This window comes from Rhinoraja longicauda, chromosome 30 (assembly GCF_053455715.1).
Source record: "Rhinoraja longicauda isolate Sanriku21f chromosome 30, sRhiLon1.1, whole genome shotgun sequence".
NCBI lineage: Eukaryota > Metazoa > Chordata > Chondrichthyes > Rajiformes > Arhynchobatidae > Rhinoraja > Rhinoraja longicauda.
The window spans coordinates 12,804,501-12,824,202 of record NC_135982.1 but is presented as its reverse complement, the minus strand read 5'-3'; the positions used below and the strand labels follow the sequence as shown (position 1 = coordinate 12,824,202).

At 49.0% G+C, this 19,702-nt stretch overlaps 1 protein-coding gene across 8 annotated transcripts in view; it reads left to right on the top strand.

Moving 5' to 3' along the window:
• Positions 1–19,444, top strand: part of LOC144607966 (uncharacterized) — a 30,669-nt gene extending 11,225 nt beyond the window's left edge. For all 8 annotated transcript variants that reach the window (XM_078425142.1, XM_078425143.1, XM_078425141.1 and 5 more), the window contains 9 exons: positions 814–910; positions 1,800–1,977; positions 3,743–3,888; positions 8,068–8,247; positions 9,470–9,586; positions 14,286–14,372; positions 15,199–15,346; positions 16,402–16,448; positions 17,829–19,444. In XM_078425142.1, coding sequence (XP_078281268.1) covers positions 821–910; positions 1,800–1,977; positions 3,743–3,888; positions 8,068–8,247; positions 9,470–9,586; positions 14,286–14,372; positions 15,199–15,346; positions 16,402–16,430 — 975 coding nt within the window. In that variant the 5' untranslated portion in view covers positions 814–820 and the 3' untranslated portion in view covers positions 16,431–16,448; positions 17,829–19,444. The remainder of the gene's footprint in view (positions 1–813; positions 911–1,799; positions 1,978–3,742; positions 3,889–8,067; positions 8,248–9,469; positions 9,587–14,285; positions 14,373–15,198; positions 15,347–16,401; positions 16,449–17,828) is intronic.
• The last annotated feature ends 258 nt before the right edge of the window (positions 19,445–19,702 follow it).

The following is a 19,702-nucleotide window of genomic DNA, read 5'->3' as shown; positions in this document are numbered from 1 at the left end:
TTCCAGCATTTTGTGAATAAATACCTTCGATTTGTACCAGCATCTGCAGTTATTTTCTTATATGATCATCTAAAATCAGTACCCCGTTCCTGCTTTTTCTCCATATCCCTTGATTCCTTTAGCCGTAAGAGCTAAATTTAACTCTTGAAAACTTGAAATACACTCAGTGGAGATCGTGGAGCGTCCTAACTAGTCTGATTAATAACTGGTGGGGAAACCACTGTGATGAGATCACCACACCAGTCTTTATTGTGTAGGGAGGAAATGCAGATGCTGGTTTACACCGAAGATAGACACAAAATGCTGGAGTAACTCAACGGGACAGGCAGCATCTCTGGAGAGAAGGAATGGGTGACATTTCGAGTCGAGACCCTTCTTCGGTCACAAACAATGTACCGTTCTACGTTTCTTTCGGCATTGTCCACTTTGATCTGTGTTTTCACACCTTACTCTTCCATATCTCTATGTCTCCTCCCCTGACTCTCAGTCTGAAGAAGGGTCTCGCCCCGAAACGTCACCCATTCCTTCCCTACAGAGCTGCTGCCTGTTCGGCTGAGTTACTCCAGCATTTTGTGTCTATCACCAGTCTTTGGTGTCTGCACTCAGTTCTCATCACTCAGTGCATGTAGGATTTGTGAGCCTAAGGGATTGGACAAATTGCCATTAGCTTTTATTTGCCAAGATTTTCACCTACACTGAGACACCTTCATTTAAGATCGCCCTTCAAGACACAAGTGTGGAGCAAACCTTTTCAGAGTGGGACGTTTAGTTCCAATTTGATAACTTGGTTTTGTGGAATCTTTCTGTTTAAAGGGGCAACATGGAATCTGGTTCAAGTGAGGAACGGGAATGCTTGTTACCAAACCTGCAGCCACGGCACAAGGAACTTCTATCTACGCCTTGTGGTCCAGTAAGTAGCATATGTTTGTTACTTTGGTGCCATAGGAGAGCTCTGGTCAGCTCTGGGCGCACAGGCATAACAGCTTAAAGTTGAGGCAAATCTTTGATTCTGAAATGATCATCCATGTTTCCAAATCCCTGCTGTTGATGCCTTTCCCAGCAATAATCCATTGGCTGTTTAAACCCCTGGTCACTGATTTGGTGCCACTTTAGTTCCAAACAATTAGATCAAAATGGATGAGGGAAGCTGAATTTTAACCAAGTCTGGGTCTGGAACAACATCTCCTTTCGCCTATTGACGCCGCAGTGGTGTATTGTGTCTAGATTAGGAATCTTTCTAGTTAAGAAGGTAAGAAATAGAATCAGGGCGTTTGTCACTTGGCCTTAAGCTTTGGCTCTCATTCAGCAAGATTATGAGTCATAGAGTGATACAGAGTGGAAACAGGCCCTTCGACCCACCTTGCCCACATGTTCAATGACGTCACCATCGCTGAGTCCCCCTGTTGACAACATCCTGGGGGTCACCGTTGATTAGACACTCAACTGGATCTGTCACAAAAATATTATGGCGATAAGAACAGGTCACAGGCTGGGTATCCTTCAGGGACTCTCTTTGTGAAACTCCATAACCTTTCCACCATCCACAAGGCATAACTCGGGCGACACGGTGGTGCAGCAGTAGAGTTGCTGCCTTACAATGCCAGAGATCTGATTCGATCCTGACTACAGGTGCTGGCTGCACGGAGTTTTGCATGTTCTCCCAGTGACTGCATGGGTTTTCCCCGGGTGCTCTGGTTCTGCATTTTACTGGAGTTTTAACTCCTTTGTGTAAGAGATATTGTATCAAGAAGATAATTCAATTCCTGGTTTCCATCTCACCCTCTAATCTCTTTTCTTAGGTCAAGCAATGTTCAGAGCTCTCCTGGTTAGAAAAGATCTATGTCTCTGCGGCAATCCTCTCCCTCCTGACTGTGCTAGGTGCTAACATTGCAAGCATTGTACGTCAGAACAAAACTGAAACTACTGACTTCGACAAGGAAGATGTAGCCATCTCAGTGATACAGCTCATTGGCGTAGGTATGGTCCGTTCAGTTTCTGCACTGTTGGCGAATTATAACATGACTAGAAATTGCTGTGATTATTTTTTTTATACTAATGTTAAACAACCACTCGTTTGGAATGTCGTTTAGTTTAGAGATACAGCGTGGAAACAGGACCTTTCGGCCTACCGGGTCCGCGCCGACCCAACGATCCCCGCACATTAACACTATCCTACACCCACTAGGGACAATCTTTACATTTACCAAGCCAATTAACCTACATACCTGTACGTCTTTGGAGTGTGGGAGGAAACCGAAGATCTCGGAGAAAACCCATGCAGGTCACGGGGAGAATGTACAAACTCCGTACAGACATAGTCAGGATCAAACCCGGGTCTCTGGGTAAGGCAGCAACTCTACCACTGCGCTACCATGTCGTTCTAGTGCAAGTGCACTGTCCCTCACCATTAATCTATCACGAGCAGAGGAGCTGGAAGTGAGAGCCAGCCATTCAGCCCCTCTCTCCCATTCAACGTTCATGCCTGATCTTTAACCTCAGCACTTCTTTCCTGCACTAATTCCAAATCTCTTAATATCTAAACTGTGAAAGTTAGAATCGACTTGAATATGCTCAGTGACTCGGGCAGTGAATTCAAAAGGTTCACCGCCCACTATGAAGATATCACTCCTTATCGTAGCCCTAAATGGCTGACTACCTATCGTGAGGGTGAGACAGCTATAAATGTTATCCTAATATTTGCCCTGTCAAACCTCAGAAGAGTTTTCTACTATGTCTGTCCCATTCGTCATGTGGTCACGCCACATAGTGCGATGGAAAGTTTCCTCAGGGTGAAATATGTTGGCATCATTGACCGATGAGGTATCTACGGTCAATCTCTGAGGTTTGTTACTCTAAGCTCGTTCCAAGTGCAGTTCAACATGATGGAGCACCAGATCTTCAGGTGTGGGAGACGGTGCATGATAATTAGGTGGAGTTTTCCCTGACCATGTTTGACCTGATAACACGAGAACTCATGGACTTTTGAGCTAATATTAAAGAGTCTTTGTTGAGCCCGTCCTGGTGGTGGGATGGGTAGGTTTCAAGGACAGAGATGGAGGAGGCTAGTACATTGTCATGTTACTGACAATAGCCTCCCAACTCATTACAATCACCTACTCTGTTGCTGAAACATTCATACAAACCTTTGTAAAACATGACAGCTCATAGTTTGTCCCGACCTGAAATGTCACCTATCCATGTTCTCCAAACCTGCCTGAACCTCTGTTATTCCAGTACTTTGTGTATATTTTAGCTCACAGTTTTAGCTCACCAGCTTCTTATTTTCACCCAACAATCAGCTATCAATAGCCTTACCTTTTTTGCACATCTTTCATTCATTGTTCTTTATCTCTCCACATCATCATCTATATCTCTCGTTCCCCTTTCCCATGACTTTCCCATTCCTTCTCTCCAGAGACGCTGCCTGTCACACTGAGTTACTCCAGCTTTTTGTGTCTATCTTTAGCTCACAGTTTTGTTGTCCATGATAAACTTGCACCAAGTTTCAACCAAACATTATCCCAGCTCGAGTCCAATGTTGACTGCTGATTAAAATGTGCCTGTTCCAATTGCTTCCTGATTATAGCCTCTCCTCTCCCTATGTGTCCTTGTATTCCTGGCCTCCCGAAAATCCATCGAATTTTAATTGGAAGCCAGGTTGATTAAGATGCTTTATTAGTACGAGCGCTGCCAGTGACTCTGGGACTAATGCACTGCTCTCTCTCTCTCTCTCTCTCTCTAGTGTTCTGCATTTACTACGTTTTACGTGGGGTTCTGCAGGAGAATCAGCAGGAGCTGCTGGCGTTTATTCTGTCCATTTTGTTGCTTTTAATCCGTTCTGTGGTGAACTTCATCGCAGCTGAACCGGTGGAGAGGAAAGCCGTCGTGGTGAGTCGATGGTTCGATACTTTTAAGGCGGAGTTTGACAGATCTTGATTAGTGCGGGTGTCAGGGGTTGTGGGGAGAAGGCAGGAGAATGGGGTTGAGAGCGAAAGATAGATCAGCCACGATTGAATGACGGAGTAGACTTGATGGGCCAAATTACCTAATTCTGCTCCTAGAACGTATGAACTTCTAGCGACTGCACGAGCGGCTGCCACCTTGTCCCTCAGAGCGCCTGTTGCTTGCAGAACACACAGCACTGTTTCCTTCGCTCTGGTGAAGCATGCAGTCTGGTGCTCCAATCCACACATCCGCAGATGCTGGAAAAACTCAGCAGGTCAGGCAGCAGCTGTGGAGAGAGAAGGAGTTAAAGTGGGTAGCTTCCATCCCAACAGTACGAATATTTAATTCACCAACTTTAGGTAACCGCTAAAAAACAACCCTCCCCCTCCCCTCCGCGTTCCTCATTCCCATTCCCCGCCAGAGCCCTGATTAAAGTCGCACCTGTCTCTGCCCTCCCCTCCCCCTACATTCCTAAACATTCCTTGTCAATCCTCTAACTTCACCATTCGCAACTCTCTAATCCTTTTGTCACGCACATTGTGTGCGTTAATCTCTGGCCCCACTCGCCTGTGTTCACCTGCCATGCTCCGTCCTGCCCCTCCACTCTTCCAGCTTTCTTTCTCCCCACCCCTGCAATCAGTCTGAAGAAGGATCCCGACCCGAACCGTCATCTGCCCATGTTCTCCAGGGATGTCGCCTGACACTCTGAGTTACTCTAGGATTTTGTGTCTTTCGCTAGTGGAAGCCCCACAATATCAAAGGGGAAGCTGGTGCCGTTCAGAAGGGGTGCCACCCTGTTGGGTGGTCGGTGCCAAGAGAGCGCTGCACGTCAGAGGGGTGGTGCAGAGTGGTGGGTAACCTAAAGAATAAACCAATGTCAAAGCACAACCTACAAAATATTTCACCTTTTAATTTGACGTGTTGCTAAATACTGGTGCAACAGTTTCCAACGTTGGCACTTATGCAAGATCCTTCTCTAAATTTCAGAGCGTTTCACAAGCTTATGGAACAGCATCCTCCTTTGCAGGAAGGCACCTTTTTTTCTGTAGCTGTTAAATTAGTCTTCAGCAGTGCCAATGTTTTCCTGCTGGTGTGGAGATCACATAACAATGGCTTTTATTCACAAAATGCTGGAGTAACTCAGCAGGTCAGGCAGCATCTCAGGAGAGAAGGAATGGGTGACGTTTCGGGTGTGAACAAATACCTTTGATTTGTACCAGCATCTGCAGTTATTTTCTTATACTTGCATAACAATGGCTTATTGATTTCATTTCTATGAATCAACATGAAAGGGATTGAGCACAATCTCAAAGGTGCTGCCTGATCCGCTGAGCTACTCCAGCATTTTGTGTCCCTTCTTCCTTTTCTCCAGAGATGCTGCCTGACCCACTGAGTTGCTCCAGCATTCGGTGTCCATCTTCGGTATAAACCAGCACCTGCCGTTCCTTCCTGCACTGAATCTCAAAGCACTTTCCTCTCAGCTCACCCTTTAGTTTATGTTCTCCGTTTGCTTAGTGTTCAGTTCTGCATTCTCATTTCCTTTGTCAGTTACATTTATAAATAATTCTGATAATGGAATTGGAAGCTCCATTACCAAAGATACTTTGAGGGGCTGCTTTGTAAGCAGTGTGAAGGCAACGTGAAGTTACAAAACAATGAATAGATTGTGCGAGGGGGGGAAGGTTGGCTGTCTGCCTGAAATAATTTCTTACATTTTAATGAGATCACCTCTTGTTCTTTAAAGTGAATACAACTCTAGCCTTCTCAATCTCCCTGCATTCGGTATGGGCACAACCCCAGAAACAGTTTGGTGAATCTGCACTACCACTCCCCCCAACGGCAGGTACTGTATATTCATTTCATAGAATCATACAGCGTTGACACAGCCCTTCGCCCAACTTGCCCACACTGACCAACATGTCCCATCTACACTCATCCCACCCGCATGCATTTGAATGAGCAAAGCACAAATCAGTCTGAAGGACGGGTCTCGACCCGAAACGTCACCCATTCCTTCTCTCCTGAGATGCTGCCTGACCTGCTGAGTTACTCCAGCATTTTATGAATAAATACCTTCGATTTGTACCAGCATCTGCAGTTATTTTCTTATTTTAAGCACAAATCGATGTAGAATTAATGCAGGCAAGTAGGATGGTCGCCATGGACATGGTGGGCCTGTTTCTTTGTGGTACAATTCAATAATTCTAATCTCTTGAACTATAATTTTGTACATTTATTTATCCTTCTTCCTACGTGCACCTCCCCTGAAATGATCATTCGTTGTTCACTGCTCCTCTCTCAGCCCCCGCCCCGAATTCTATCTCTCCCCCTCATCTGCACACTCCCTTTGCCAAGGACATGTTTCATCTGCCGTTCTGCCTACTGATCGCAGGGACATTACTGTTTCTCTTTGAACAGATTCTGCCAGAAACAATGAGCGTCTCTCTACTGGAATCAGAAAAACAATGTTCAGAGTCTCCACAATTTCCTCTCTTGCTTCCCTCGTGGGCCTGTGCCAACGTTTATTGTGCACCCTGGCGGCACGTGTGAAGGTCGGGTCCATTGCTGTTGGAACGGCTGCAATTCTCTGCTGCAGGCACCCCCACAGTGCTGTTGGCAGGGAGTTCTTGGTGTTAGACTCTGCGGAGACCCTTGTCAATATGAATTAGGGGAGTGGGCAAATTGGAGAAGAACCTGATCTCCTTCTCTTCCTTGACGGCAGCAGCCTTGAGCTTGGGAGGGCCTGCTGGACTGGTCTGGTTGAGTCAAGGCGATGCATTTTGCAGGTGGTGCACACAGGTTGGTGGAGGGGATGAGTGTTCAGGATTGTGCATTGTGTGCTCAAGTTCATAAGTTATAGCAGAATTTGGCCATTCAGGCAATCAAGTGTATTCCACCGTTTAATCATGGCTAATCTATCTTTCCCTCTCAACCCCATTCTCTTAATGGTAGCAACATCACCTAGTGGTCATCCCCAAGAACAACACCATGCAAGTCAATGGTAGTGCAAAATTTTAGATTTTTTAGATTTAGAGATACAGCGCGGAAACAGGCCCTTCGGCCTACCGAGTCCGCGCCGCCCAGCGATCCCCGCATATTAACACTATCCTACACACACTAGGGACAATATTTACATTTACCCAGTCAATTAACCTACATACTTGCTACATACTTTGGAGTGTGGGAGGAAACCGAAGATCTCGGAGAAAACCCAACACAGGTCACGGGGAGAACGTACAAACTATGTACAGACGGCGCCCGTAGTCAGGATCGAACCTGAGTCTCCGGCACTGCATTCGCTGTAAGGCAGCAACTCTACCGCTGCGCCACCATGCCGCCTTTTAGGATTGTAACAATCAGTCCTACTAATCAATATCCCTTCTCACAGTAACCCTTGACACCCCTACTAGTCAAGAGTCTTGTCAATCTGCGCCTGAAAAATATGCATTAAAGGCCTCCACAGCCGTCTGTGGCAATTAATTCCACAGATTCACCACCCTCTGACTAAAGAAATTCCTCCATACCTCCTTTCTAAAAGTACGTCGTTTATTTTGAGGTTATGGCCTCCGATCCTGGACTCTCCCACTAGTGGAAATATCCTCCCCACATCAACTCTATCCAGGCCTTTCACTATTCGGTAAGTTTCAATGAGGTCCCCCCTCATCCTTCTAAACTCCAGCGAGTACAGGCCCAGTGCTGTTAAATGCTCATCATACTGTATGTTAACCTTCTCATTCCTGGGATCATTCTTGTAAACTTCCTCTGGACTCTCTCCAGCGCCAGCACATCCTTCCTCAGATACGGGGGCCAAAATTGCTCACAATATTCCAAATAATAAGTTGGTGACAGAGGGGAAGCGCTGTGAGCAGAGGGCTGAGGCATTGATTGACAAACCGTCACAGCCTTGCACCGAAGATAGACACAAAAAGCTGGAGTAACTGAACAGTGCAGTCTGAAGAAGGGTCTCAACCCGAAAAGTTATCCATTCCTTCCCTCCAGAGATGTTGCCTGTCCCGCTGAGTTACTCCAGTTTTTTGTGTCTTTCTTTGGTTTAAACCAGCATCTGCAGTTCCTCCCTACAGCCTTGCACCGACTATGCCGACTTCACCTGGTGTGTTTCAGATCCGGTTTGCGTGCATCGTGGTGTTCGGGACAATCCTGATGGCAGCCAGCCTCTGCTACCTGATCAAGAGACCCAACGCCATGGCGTTCCGTGTGGGCGGGGCACTGGAGAGCGTGCAGTCCCACTACCTCACCCTGAACCTCTGCTTTTCTCTGGTGACCTTCGACCTTCAAGCTCAGGTGACGTTTGGAACAACCACATTCGTGCATCGCTGCAGAACCTTTTTTTTTTTTGTTGCTGGGTCGTTTTTGAAGATTCCCTTAATGAGGCACCTCCTATCACTGACCCTCCTGCAGTGGGGCATGGCCCCCTACCATAAAGTCTCCTATTGATGGGTCTGGAGTCAAGCCAGACCAGGGTAGGATTGCCGACTCCAACCCCTGAAGGACATAGTGGATCAGGTGGGTTTGTGCAGCAAGTCAGTGGGTTCATGTTGGCCATGACTGTAGTTTGGTTTATAGGTACAGCTTGGAAACGGGTTCTTCAACCCACCGAGTCCATGCCGACCATCGATCACCCGTTCATCCTAGTTCTTTGTTATCCCATCTTCTCATCCACTCCCAACACACTAGGGGGCACTTTACAGAGGCTAATTACCCTACAGACCCACATAGATTTGGGATGTGGGAGGAAACTGAAATACCCGGAGGAAACCTAAGTGGTCACAGGGAGAATGTACAGACTCTACACAGACAGCACCCGATGCCAGGATTGAACCTGGGTCTCTGGTGCTGTGAGGCGGTGGCTCTACTAGCTGCTCCACTAGCTGCAGTGGACAACAGCAGCTAGCTACTAGCTGCTGTGACAACAATGACAGGTGTTCTTTTAATTCCGTGTTTGTGAGCGTGAACAAGTGCGTGTGCGCTTGAATGTGCATGTGTATACGTGCATTACTATGTGTGCACACGCATGTGACCAAGTGTGTGCAGATATGCACACGCTGGATTGCGTGCTGTGGGTGTGAGAGTGAGTGTAAATGAATGAGAGTGAGTGAGTGGCTGACAGAGTGAGAGTGAGAGACTGAGTGTGAGTGTTAGTGAGAGTGTGTGTAAGTGAGCGAGAGTGAGTGAGAGTGAGTGAGTGACAGAGTGAGTGAGTGACTGAGAGTGAGTGACTGAGAGTGAGTGAGTGAGAGGGAGTGAGTGTGAGAGGGAGTGAGTGTGAGTGAGTGTAAGTGAGAGTATGAGTGAGAGAGTGTGTGGCTGGTTTTCCTGTACGCTGTGGTGTTGATGGAGCAAGCTCGATGGTGCTTCCTCGTGGCAGTGACTGGAACCTCGTGTTGGTGCCAAAGTGCACTGTTCCCCTCACCCAGGAGTAGTGAGTACCGTGGATGCATTGGAGCTTTCTGACTGAAACGTAACGCGTGCAGCCTCGCTAACCGTGCTCACTTCTCCCCTGCAGCTCTGCCTGTGTGTTCTCCTGATGGCAGGAGCCCCTCTGCTTTCCCTGCCGCATGCCATCATCCTGGGAGTGGGCATCTTCTGGGCACTCTTCAAAGCTGTAATCGGTCTCGTAGCTGTAAGTACCAAGATTCAATGGGTCTGTGTTCCGAACGCATTTTTCACATAGAACAGTACAGCACAAGAACATGCCGTTCGGCCCACAGTGTTTGTGCCGAACATGATGCAAAGTTAAACCGATCTTTGTGTCAACATGATCAATACCTCTTCATTCCCTGCATTTAGCGTGTGCCCATGTAAAAACCTCTTATATGCCGCCACCACCACCACCCCTGACAGCACGTTCCATGGGAGGCGTGTCCTGTACGGGCTCCTCCTCCACACCCTGCACTTCCTCGCCCTGGTCCACCGTCCGGACACTAAGTGGCGGTCGGTGTTGCCTTCCGGCCGCGAGGGGGCCCTCCGGGATTCTCCCCTCTCCATCGGGGACCTGGGGTGGAGGGTATTGCACCGACGAGTCCCCTGCAACCTGTTTCTCGCGCGGTTCACAGACTCGCCTGCTGCCTGCCACTGTTGCAGGCTGGAAGAGTCTGTGTACAGAGTGTACATGGGGTGTGTGAGTGTGTACCACGTGTATATGGAATGTGTGAGTCTGTGTACCACATGTACATGGAGTGTGTGAGTCTATGTTCCACGTGTACATGGAGTGTGTGAGTCTATGTGCCACGTGTACATGGAGTGTGTGAGTCTGTACCACGTGTACATGGAGTTTGTGAGTCTGTGTACCACGTGTACATGCAGTGTGTGAGGTTGCAGCCCCTGTTTCAATATCTAAAGGAGCCTTTGGCTGCATTTCACACCCACCATCCTCATATTTGGACACCCTGTGGGTAGGGGAGAGGGTAGGGTGGAAGATGTCCTGGTTGGGTTGGGTTGTTCCTGGGCCTGGCCAAGCTGGCCATCCACGACTCACGGCGCCAGGCGGAAGAGGGCTCTGCCTGAGCCAGCTGCCTGCCCCTTTTCCGGGGTTACGTCCGCGCCCGGGTGGTGTTGGAGAGGGACTACGGGCTGTCCACGGGCACCCTGGAGGATTTCCGGGACCGCTGGGCACCGCGGGGGTTTGGATTTATCCTGGATGGGGATTGTAATATAATTGTATAACAGTTTCAATTGATATATTTGTTTGTATAGTGTTCTGGTGGTGGGTTATGTTTTGTCTTATTGTATTGTAAATATTATTTTTACATAATTGAGTGTTATTTTTTATGATCATTAAAAAAAAAGACAGCGCATTCCAGGCACCCACCACACTGCGTAAAAAATTCCCCGCACAATCACCTTTAAACCTTTCTCCTCCAACCTTAAAGCTATGTCTTTGATATTTTCACTCTGGGAAAAAAACATTCTGTCCGTCTACCCATCTATGCCTCTCATAATTTTACAAACTCCTATCAGGGCTCCTCTCAGCTCCACAGCACCTGGCATCACCCAGGGAAGGGCTTCTCAAAGAGAAATCAATCTCCGCACAGCAGGCTCCCGCAGTAAGTCAAGAATGTTAGGACCCCTCACAACATTAGCCCCCGATGACAGACCGAGACCACCAAGATGGAGTCAGAGACCACCTTCCACCCAGATGGACCAACACCTGTCAACAGTGCAAGCGGCCCCCGGGTGGAACGAGGGTCCTTCCTCCCACCCCCCCCCCTCTCTCAAGATGGAGTGAGTGACATCTCCACCCCCTCCCCCTCAAGGATAGAGTGAAAGACACTCCTCCCTGACCTCAACCCCCCTCCTGGGCAGTGAGCAAACCCCTTCGATTCCTCCCTCCAAACAGAGTGAGGCCCCGTCCCCGAACAGAGCAAGAGAATCTGAGGCCCTTCTCCCACCCCCCTCCCCCAGGTGGAGTGAGGACCCGGTCCCTCACTCTGCCCAGGTGGGGAGAGGGGGGATCTCACTCCCCCCGAGAGTCGACAGCAGCCAGGCACCACCACCGCCTTTCCAGGAAGGAGCTCAGCCCTCCGTGTGACTCCAGGCCCACAGCAGGGTGGTGGTGGCCCAAGTGAGATACTCAGTGGTGCCATAACATACCTTCACCACTGCAGCCATTCCAGGGCGCAGCCTCCCTCCCGTCCTCTGGGGGGCGTGGGTGGGCAAGAAATACTGGCCTTGCACAGACGATCAGGCCATCAAGTGTGGCAGGGTGGTGCCGCAGTGGAGCTGCTGCCTCACAGCACCAGAGACCCAGGTTTGATCCTGACCACAGGCGCTATCTGTACGCAGTTTGCACAGTCTCGCTGTGACCATGTGGGGTTTCTCCAGGTGCTGTGGTTTCCTCCCACATCCCAAAGACCTGTAGGTTTGTAGATCAATTGGCTTCTTCTAATGTGGAGGATGACATAGAAGGGCGATCGATGGTCGGCATGGATTCGGTGTCCAAAGAGCCTGTATCCACGATGTATCTCTAAAATCTAAACATCCCGTCCCTGGAGGAGGGGAGCAGCAGAACATATCATATCATATCATATATATACAGCCGGAAACAGGCCTTTTCGGCCCTCCAAGTCCGTGCCGCCCAGCGATCCCCGTACATTAACACTATCCTACACCCACTAGGGACAATTTTTTTAATTTTACATTTACCCAGCCAATTAACCTACATACCTGTACGTCTTTGGAGTGTGGGAGGAAACCGAAGATCTCGGAGAAAACCCACGCATGTCACGGGGAGAACGTACAAACTCCTTACAGTGCAGCACCCGTAGTCAGGATCGAACCTGAGTCTCCGGCGCTGCATTCGCTGTAAAGCAGCAACTCTACCGCTGCGCTACCGTGCCACATGGCACTGCTGTTGCCATTCTAAAGTTATTGTAGAGCAGAGTGCCGGGAATACTGACATTGCTGGATGTCAGTATTACCCTGTGCTCTAAAACTAGTGAGAACTTGGTTGCCAAATGCTGACTTCAGTGTTACTTCCCGCTGCGCCTCAACATCGCTGTGTTTCTCAACGTTCTGGCTTCTCGCAACCGTTTCAATTCCTCCTTTTTCCACCTATTTTTAGTTTAACTGAAATGTGAATAATTGCCAAAATGAGATCATCGTCAACTGAGACAGTATATCATAATGCAAGGCTTCTCGAACCGAATAAGCAGCATGTTGACCTGCTGTGGAGGGCTCCAGTTTGCATGGTGATTTCCCTCTATTCTTGGACATAAACGTAAACATAGTTGGTCAGTAAGTTAGCATATGACACCAGGGTTGCTGGTTGCCGACTGTGAGGAAGGCTTGGGATATAGGTTCGCTACTGAAATGGGCGGGAAAATGGCAGGTAGAGTATAATCCGAGCAAGTGTGAGGTGTTGCACTTCGGGAGGTCAAATGCAAGGGGAAAATATACAATTAATGGTCGGACACTCAACAGGATTGACGTACAGAGGGATCTTGGGCTCCAAGTCCATAACTCCCTGAACGATGCAACACAAGCAGACAGAGTATGGTATGCTTGCCTTCATAGGTCGGGGAATTGACTACACGAGTCAGGAAATCATGATGCAGCTTTACGGGACATTGGTTACCCAGGTTTAGAGTATTGTGTGCAAGTCTGGTCACCCAAATACCAAAAGGGGACTTTGGAACTTTGGAGACTTTGGAGACTTTGGAAAGGGTGCAAAGGAGGTTTACCAGAACGATGCCAGGATTAGGGAGTATTAGCTACTGGGAAAGGTTGAACAGACTTGGATTGTTTTCTTTGGAATGCCAGAGGTTGAGGGGGGACCTGAGAGAAGTACCCTTTTCCCAGGATGGAGATATCAAACACGAGAGTGCGTAGCTTTAAGCTGAGTAGGCAAAGTTTGAAGGAGCTGTGTGAGGCAAGTGTTTCACACAGCGGGTGGTGGGTGCCTGGAAGGTGTCTGTCAGGGGTGGTGGTGGTGGAGCCAGATAGAATAGTGGCATTTAAGGGACTTTTAGTGGCATTTAAGGGGCCACATGGAAATGCAGTGAATAGTGGGATATGGATCATGTGTAGGCAGGTGGGATTAGTTCACATTCAGTACAGACCATGTGGGCCGAAGGGGCTGTTCCTGTGCTATACTGTTTTATGAGGCAAAGCAGAGTTTAAAAAACACATTTCCCCCTATGTCTGAGTGATACCATATGACGAGTGACTGCTATATCCACTCTAAGGGTATCAGAATCAGAGAGATTCAGGGTGGGGGGGGATGGCATTCTGTCATAAAGGGGCTACCAGCCTGACCCCACTCACAGGCACTGATTGGCAGGTCGCAGCTCTTGAAGTCACAAAGCCATCCAAGTTATCCACCATCCATCCAAGGGACAGTGGTCATGTCTGGCAGCTTGGTGACAGAATGGCCCCTCAGTAACAGGCTCTGTCTGCTAACCATGAACCCAGGAGACTGGGGCTAGGGAGGAGAGTCCACAGCAATATTCAATTGTCAGAGCCCCGGGTGAGCTGCTGAGTAACGCACTGGGTGCACGGACAGTGGCAGTGATGCTGGAGGTGTGTGGGGTAGCAGTGGGGGGCTGGATCCAGGAGCCTGGGGGCAAGTCTTGGCACCGAGCCAGGTCCTGGTTCAAATACTGGGGTGTTTCAGCAGAGCTGATCTGTGGCTGGTGGACCTGTTGGTTGAGTATGACAGTGGTGTGCCTGTGCGTGTGTGTGAAAGAGTGTGTGCGAGAGAGTGTGATGTGTGATAGAGTGTGTGTGTTTGATAGAGTGTGTGTGCGTGTGGTCTCTCTCCTGTCTCTGTCTCAGTGATGATTCTCTGCACTGTCTAAAGCCAGGTTGTTTCCTCATTACAGATCCTAAAGGAGAAGAAGCCTCTTGTGTGGATGTTCTTGGTGCAGAACCTGCCAGAGCTGGTCTACCTGGGCTATCTCATCTACCTGGTGAGTAGGAGCCGGATATCGCCTGTGTTCTTATTTTCAGGCTGTTGGTGTCTCTGAGTGTTAACAGCTCAGGGCATGAGATACACAAGACATTGGATTTCTGCAGGAAGGGGATTAGCATTTGAAGTTGATGGTGATGTTGGGGTGACCCGCAGTGTAAAGCTTCCGTTAATCACGGGCAGGATGCTGAAATTTTTCTTGGCAGAGGTGAAGCAGGGAGGGGAGTCTAAGCTCACCTGGCTCCCCAGCCCCTCAAGCCCGTGTCACAACTGATTGCCAATATTGTTTACGCGTGATATAGCTTCATTTAGTTGCTCCTAGTTAGTGCCTACAATTAATGATTTTAAAAAGCAGCTACCAATGATCTTTTACTTTAGTTTAGAGATACAACGTATGAACAGGCCCTTCAGCCCACCGAGTCCGTGCTGACCAACGATCACCCAGTTCTACGTTAACCTAGTTTCGCATCCTACACATTAATGGCAATTTACAGGAATCCAATTAACCTACAAACACGCCCGGGTCTCTGGCGCTGTAAGGCAGCAACTCTACCGCTGTGCCACCCTGCTGCCCAATTTAGCACTATTTAGATTTAATGTTAACAATTCACCCAGCATGACTTGCCATTTGCAAGAGAGAGTTCCAGATTCCTCCTTGGAATCGTGAGTTGGTGCATGGGATTGGGGAAAACCTGTCATCCTCAACAGTTACCAGGGAAATGAATGGAGTGGCTGATATTTGTCGTTGTTTAAATCTTAATGTTAAGTTTTCCCTGAGATCTCTTGTATGTTAATGTATCTTCTCTTGTTACATGGTGCCTGTGAAGATTAGCAGCGTGTGGATATATGAAGGAACCGACGTTCTTGAAGCAGGGGCAGTAACTGGCATCCTGATCTCTTTCACCATCAAGGTTGGCCTGTTGTTCTCCATGGTCAGGGTCTCCCACTGCTTTGGTCAGGGTCTCCACGAGAGAAGTAAGTGGACATCAGGTGTTGATGTGGCGGGCGGTGACTTGTTGGGATATGAGGGGTGGTGGGGCGAGAGGGATGGGGGCATAAGGGACGGGGGCATGAGGGGTGGTATAGGGGGCGAGGGGTGAGGGATGGGTGAGGAGAGGTGTGGTAGTGCAAATACCCGTCCTAACCCACATCAGCCCACCCTCCTGTCCTATCTCGTGTCTAAGCCCATTCACCTTGCCCAGACACCGACCGGGTTGTGTTGGGTTTGTTTCTCACAATTGCGCACCCCAGGATGAATGTGTTTTTACATTAAGGTGGTGCCTTTGCTCTGGAATCCTCACAGGTTGGATTCCTGCAGTAACCAGCTATGTCGTGGGGTATGAGACTCAATGGCAGCCAATCCCAACCATTGCTATCTTGTATTGATCACAAAGGAGTGTCCCCAGTGACAACTTCATACACTGGCTTAGTCTGCACACAACCTCCACCAGCTTCTAGTGTGTCCCGGCCTGTGTAGTCATATTAGAATGCAGGAAACATAGCAGCCAAAGCCTGCACAATGAGCTGCCACGCGCAAACCCATCGGACCTATTTTTAATCATTACATTGTCGTCTTTAAAAGAAATCGGTGGGATCGTGCACATGCCAGAGAGATAGGCAGAAGCTTAAAGGCACTTCTTAGAGGTGCAACACCCTCCGCTCCTTGCACCCCTCCCCCCTGCTGCCCACCCTCCCTCCTGCCCACCCTTCCCGCCCACCCTTCCCTCCCCCCTGCTCCTCAGTGCACCTCCCTGTGACAATGCAACCCGTCCCCTCCTCCCACTGTGCAGTGAACCCACCACTACAGTACAACATTCCTGCAGTCTGCGACTGGAGCAACTACTTAGATTTGTGCTCAAGACCCGAAACCCCAACTTCCCAGGTGTGATTGCTGCCCTTCGAACCACAGCCGATACCTGCTGACGTTAGCATGTTGTAGCCCAGTACACGGGGTTCATTTCACAGGTCGGTCTATTTGGTCTTGAACCCCACTTTCATTTACACTTACCTTGTTCCCCCGTCTTCCCCAGTGTTCGCCGTGCCTGGCACAAGCCCCTAGGCCGAGACATCTCCAAAGGTAAGGCTCTTCCTCCTCTCTCATGATTTTCCTCATCTTTATTGGTGAAACTCTGTTTCCAAGTGTCAGCACATGGCCAGGTACATTGGAGTGCAGGTACATAGTTTCTTGAGAGTGGCATCACAGGTAGATAGGGTGGTCAAGAAGGCTTTTGTTACATTGGCCTTCATCAGTAAGAGTATTGGACAAGACCCCACGGAACATTGAAGTCCAGAGGGATCTTAGGATGGAAATCCATAGCTTCCTGGAAATGGCAATGTAAGTGGACAGGGTGGTAAAGAAGGTGATGGCATGCTTACTTTCATCGGTCGGGGTGTTGAGTATAAAGGCGAGGAAGTGATGTTGCAGCTGTACAATACTTTGGTTAGGCCACATGTGTTGTTGGAATTTGCCACACTATAGGATGATGAGGCTTTGAGAAGGTTTCATCAGAGGTTCACCAAGATGTTGCCTGGATTGGAGGGTTGCCCCTTCTCTTTTATCCTCCCCCTTTTCCCTCCCCTCTGTCCCCTTCCACTCATATCCCTCCCAATAGCTTTACATGCTTCTCTTCTCATCTGACACCCGTTTGTTTCCTTTTCACCGTTAACTTTTGTCATTTACTTCACCCGTCTGCAAGTCAAGACTCCCCGACCTCTATCCACCTAACCAGGTTTTGTCTCACCCCCACCTCTTTTCAGCTTCCTCCCCTTTCCATCAGCTTGAAGAAGGGTGCCGACCAAAATATCGCCTGCCCATTCCCGCCCCAGTTGCTGCCTGACCCGCTGAATTTCTCGAGCGGGCGGAACTGTGGCATAACGGTAGAGTTGCTGGCTTACAGTGCCAGAGACCCAGGTTCAATCCCAACCATAGGTGCTGCCTGTACGGAGTTTGCATGTTCTCCCTGTGACCGTGTGGATTTTCTCCAGGTGCTCCGGTTTCCTCTCACATTACAAAGATGTGTGGGTTTATAGGTTAATTGGCTTCTGTAAATAGATAGGACTAGTGTATACGCGATCGTTGGTCAGCATGAACTCAGTGGGTTGAAGGGCCTGTTTCCACACTGTACCTCTAAACTGAACTAAAGAGAGGAGGTTGTTCTCTGGATTGATGACGTGCACGGTTCCCCAGGAGGTGGAACATAACATGGAGCAAGATGGATGTATGAGGCGTCATCAAAATGGGCAAACGCTGAAAGGTAGGGACAATTTACAGAAGCTACACTCTCGGGACAATTTAGAGAATCTTTGTAATGTGTGAGGAAACCGGAGCACCCGGAGATAACCCACACGGTCACCGGCAGAACATGGAAACTCCGCACAGACAGCACCCATAGTCAGGATCGATCCGGGTCTCTGGCGCTGTGAGGCAGCAATTCTGAAAGGTATTTTCTCTCGCCAGGTTCCTGACTCGCTTCCCAAGGATGCAACCTTGCCTGCACATCCCTTCCACGCCTTGTGAAACGTATCAGATCTGCATCAGGACCTGGGTGTGACATGAAGGGCTGTGGGCTCTGCACCAGTGTGGAGCAACAGGACCAGACAGGAGAGCACAGTACCCACCAGCAACGTCACAGGTCCATGACCGAGGCCAAGAGGACTAAACATCCACGTCAGCGGTCGGTTTTATACAGCGATCACTCAGAGCGCAGAGGCATTTATTTTTATATCTCTAATCTTTCTACAATAATGTTTGGAACTGTAACTTTTAAATAATCTCACTGTGGTCAATTGAGATAACTGGGCTATTACAGAAGATGTGCTTTGCACGAACTGGCAGGTCGATATTTTCCTGGCTTTGACACCCACTGTGTTGCACAATGATGGATCTAGGAGTGGCAACTTCTAGAATGTTGATGCAGTTTGAATCGGAATAAGTCAGCGGTGGCCACTGACGTGCGTCAGGTCAAACGACAGAGCGAGCAACCGGGTCGGCGTTCCAGGTCACAAGCTCAACAATCCCAGTGAATTTTCAGCAGAGGTTGTACGGAATACATACTGACCCTAGATTTTTAAGTAATTAAATTTCTCTTGCGTACATGTAAGGAAAGAGCGGCCATGCCTTGCAGAGACGTCACAGTGCTGAGGAAGGGTCCCAACCGGAGGCGTCACCCGTCCGCTCTCTCCACAAATGCTGCCGGATCTGCTGAGTTATTCCAGTACTGCAGATTCCAGTCTGTTGCATCTCTGTCCTCGACCTCCTTGCTGCACAATGCAGGGTCCAGATATCTGGTTGGGGGTGGGATGGGATGGGCAGGGACGTCTGAGAGTGGGGCAGTGGGAGGTATGGTCTCAGCACAAGGCTGAACAACTACAAATACACTCTATGAAGGCCAGTGTACCATTCACCTTCACCCCCCCCCTCCCTACCATGCCTGCAGACTGCCTCTTATTGACTGATCTTGTGACCTTCTCCCTTTCCCAGTCGATTCCCATTAGAATGGGAAGCTGGCTTCCTGGAAAAGTCACCCTCATTCCCATCGAGCTGCATCTGCCCATTCCCTCAACCTGTCCACAATTCCAAGCAGCAGAATCAGACCATTCGGCCCATCATAGAAACATAGAAAATAGGTGCAGGAGTAGGCCATTCGGCCCTTCGAGCCTGCACCATGATCATGGCTGATCATCCAGCTCAGTAACCTGTACCTGCCTTCTCTCCATACCACCTGATCCCTTTAGCAAAAAGGGCCACATCTAACTCCCTCTTAAATATAGCCAATGAACTGGCCTCAACTACCTTCTGTGGCAGAGAATTCCACAGACTCACCACTCTCTGTGTGAAGAAATGTTTTCTCATCTCGGTCCTAAAAGACTTCCCCCTTATCCTTAAGCTGTGACCCCTGGTTCTGGACTCCCCCAACATCGGGAACAATCTTCCCGCATCTAGCCTCTCCAAACCCTTAAGAATTTTATATGTTTCTATAAGATCCCCCCTCAGTCTTCTAAATTCCAGCGAGTACAAGCCCAGTCTATCCAGTCTTTCCTCATATGTAAGTCCCGCCATCCCAGGGATCAATCTGGTGAACCTTCTCTGTACTCCCTCTAAGGCAAGAACGTCTTTCCTCAGGTTAGGAGACCAAAACTGCACACAATACTCCAGGTGCGGTCTCACCAAGGCCCTGTACAACTGCAGCAGAACCTCCCTGCTCCTAAACTCAAATCCTCTTGCTATGAATGCCAACATACCATTCGCTTTCTTCACTGCCTGCTGCACCTGCATGCTTGCTTTCAATGACTGGTGCACCATGACACTCAGGTCAGGTTGCACCTCCCCTT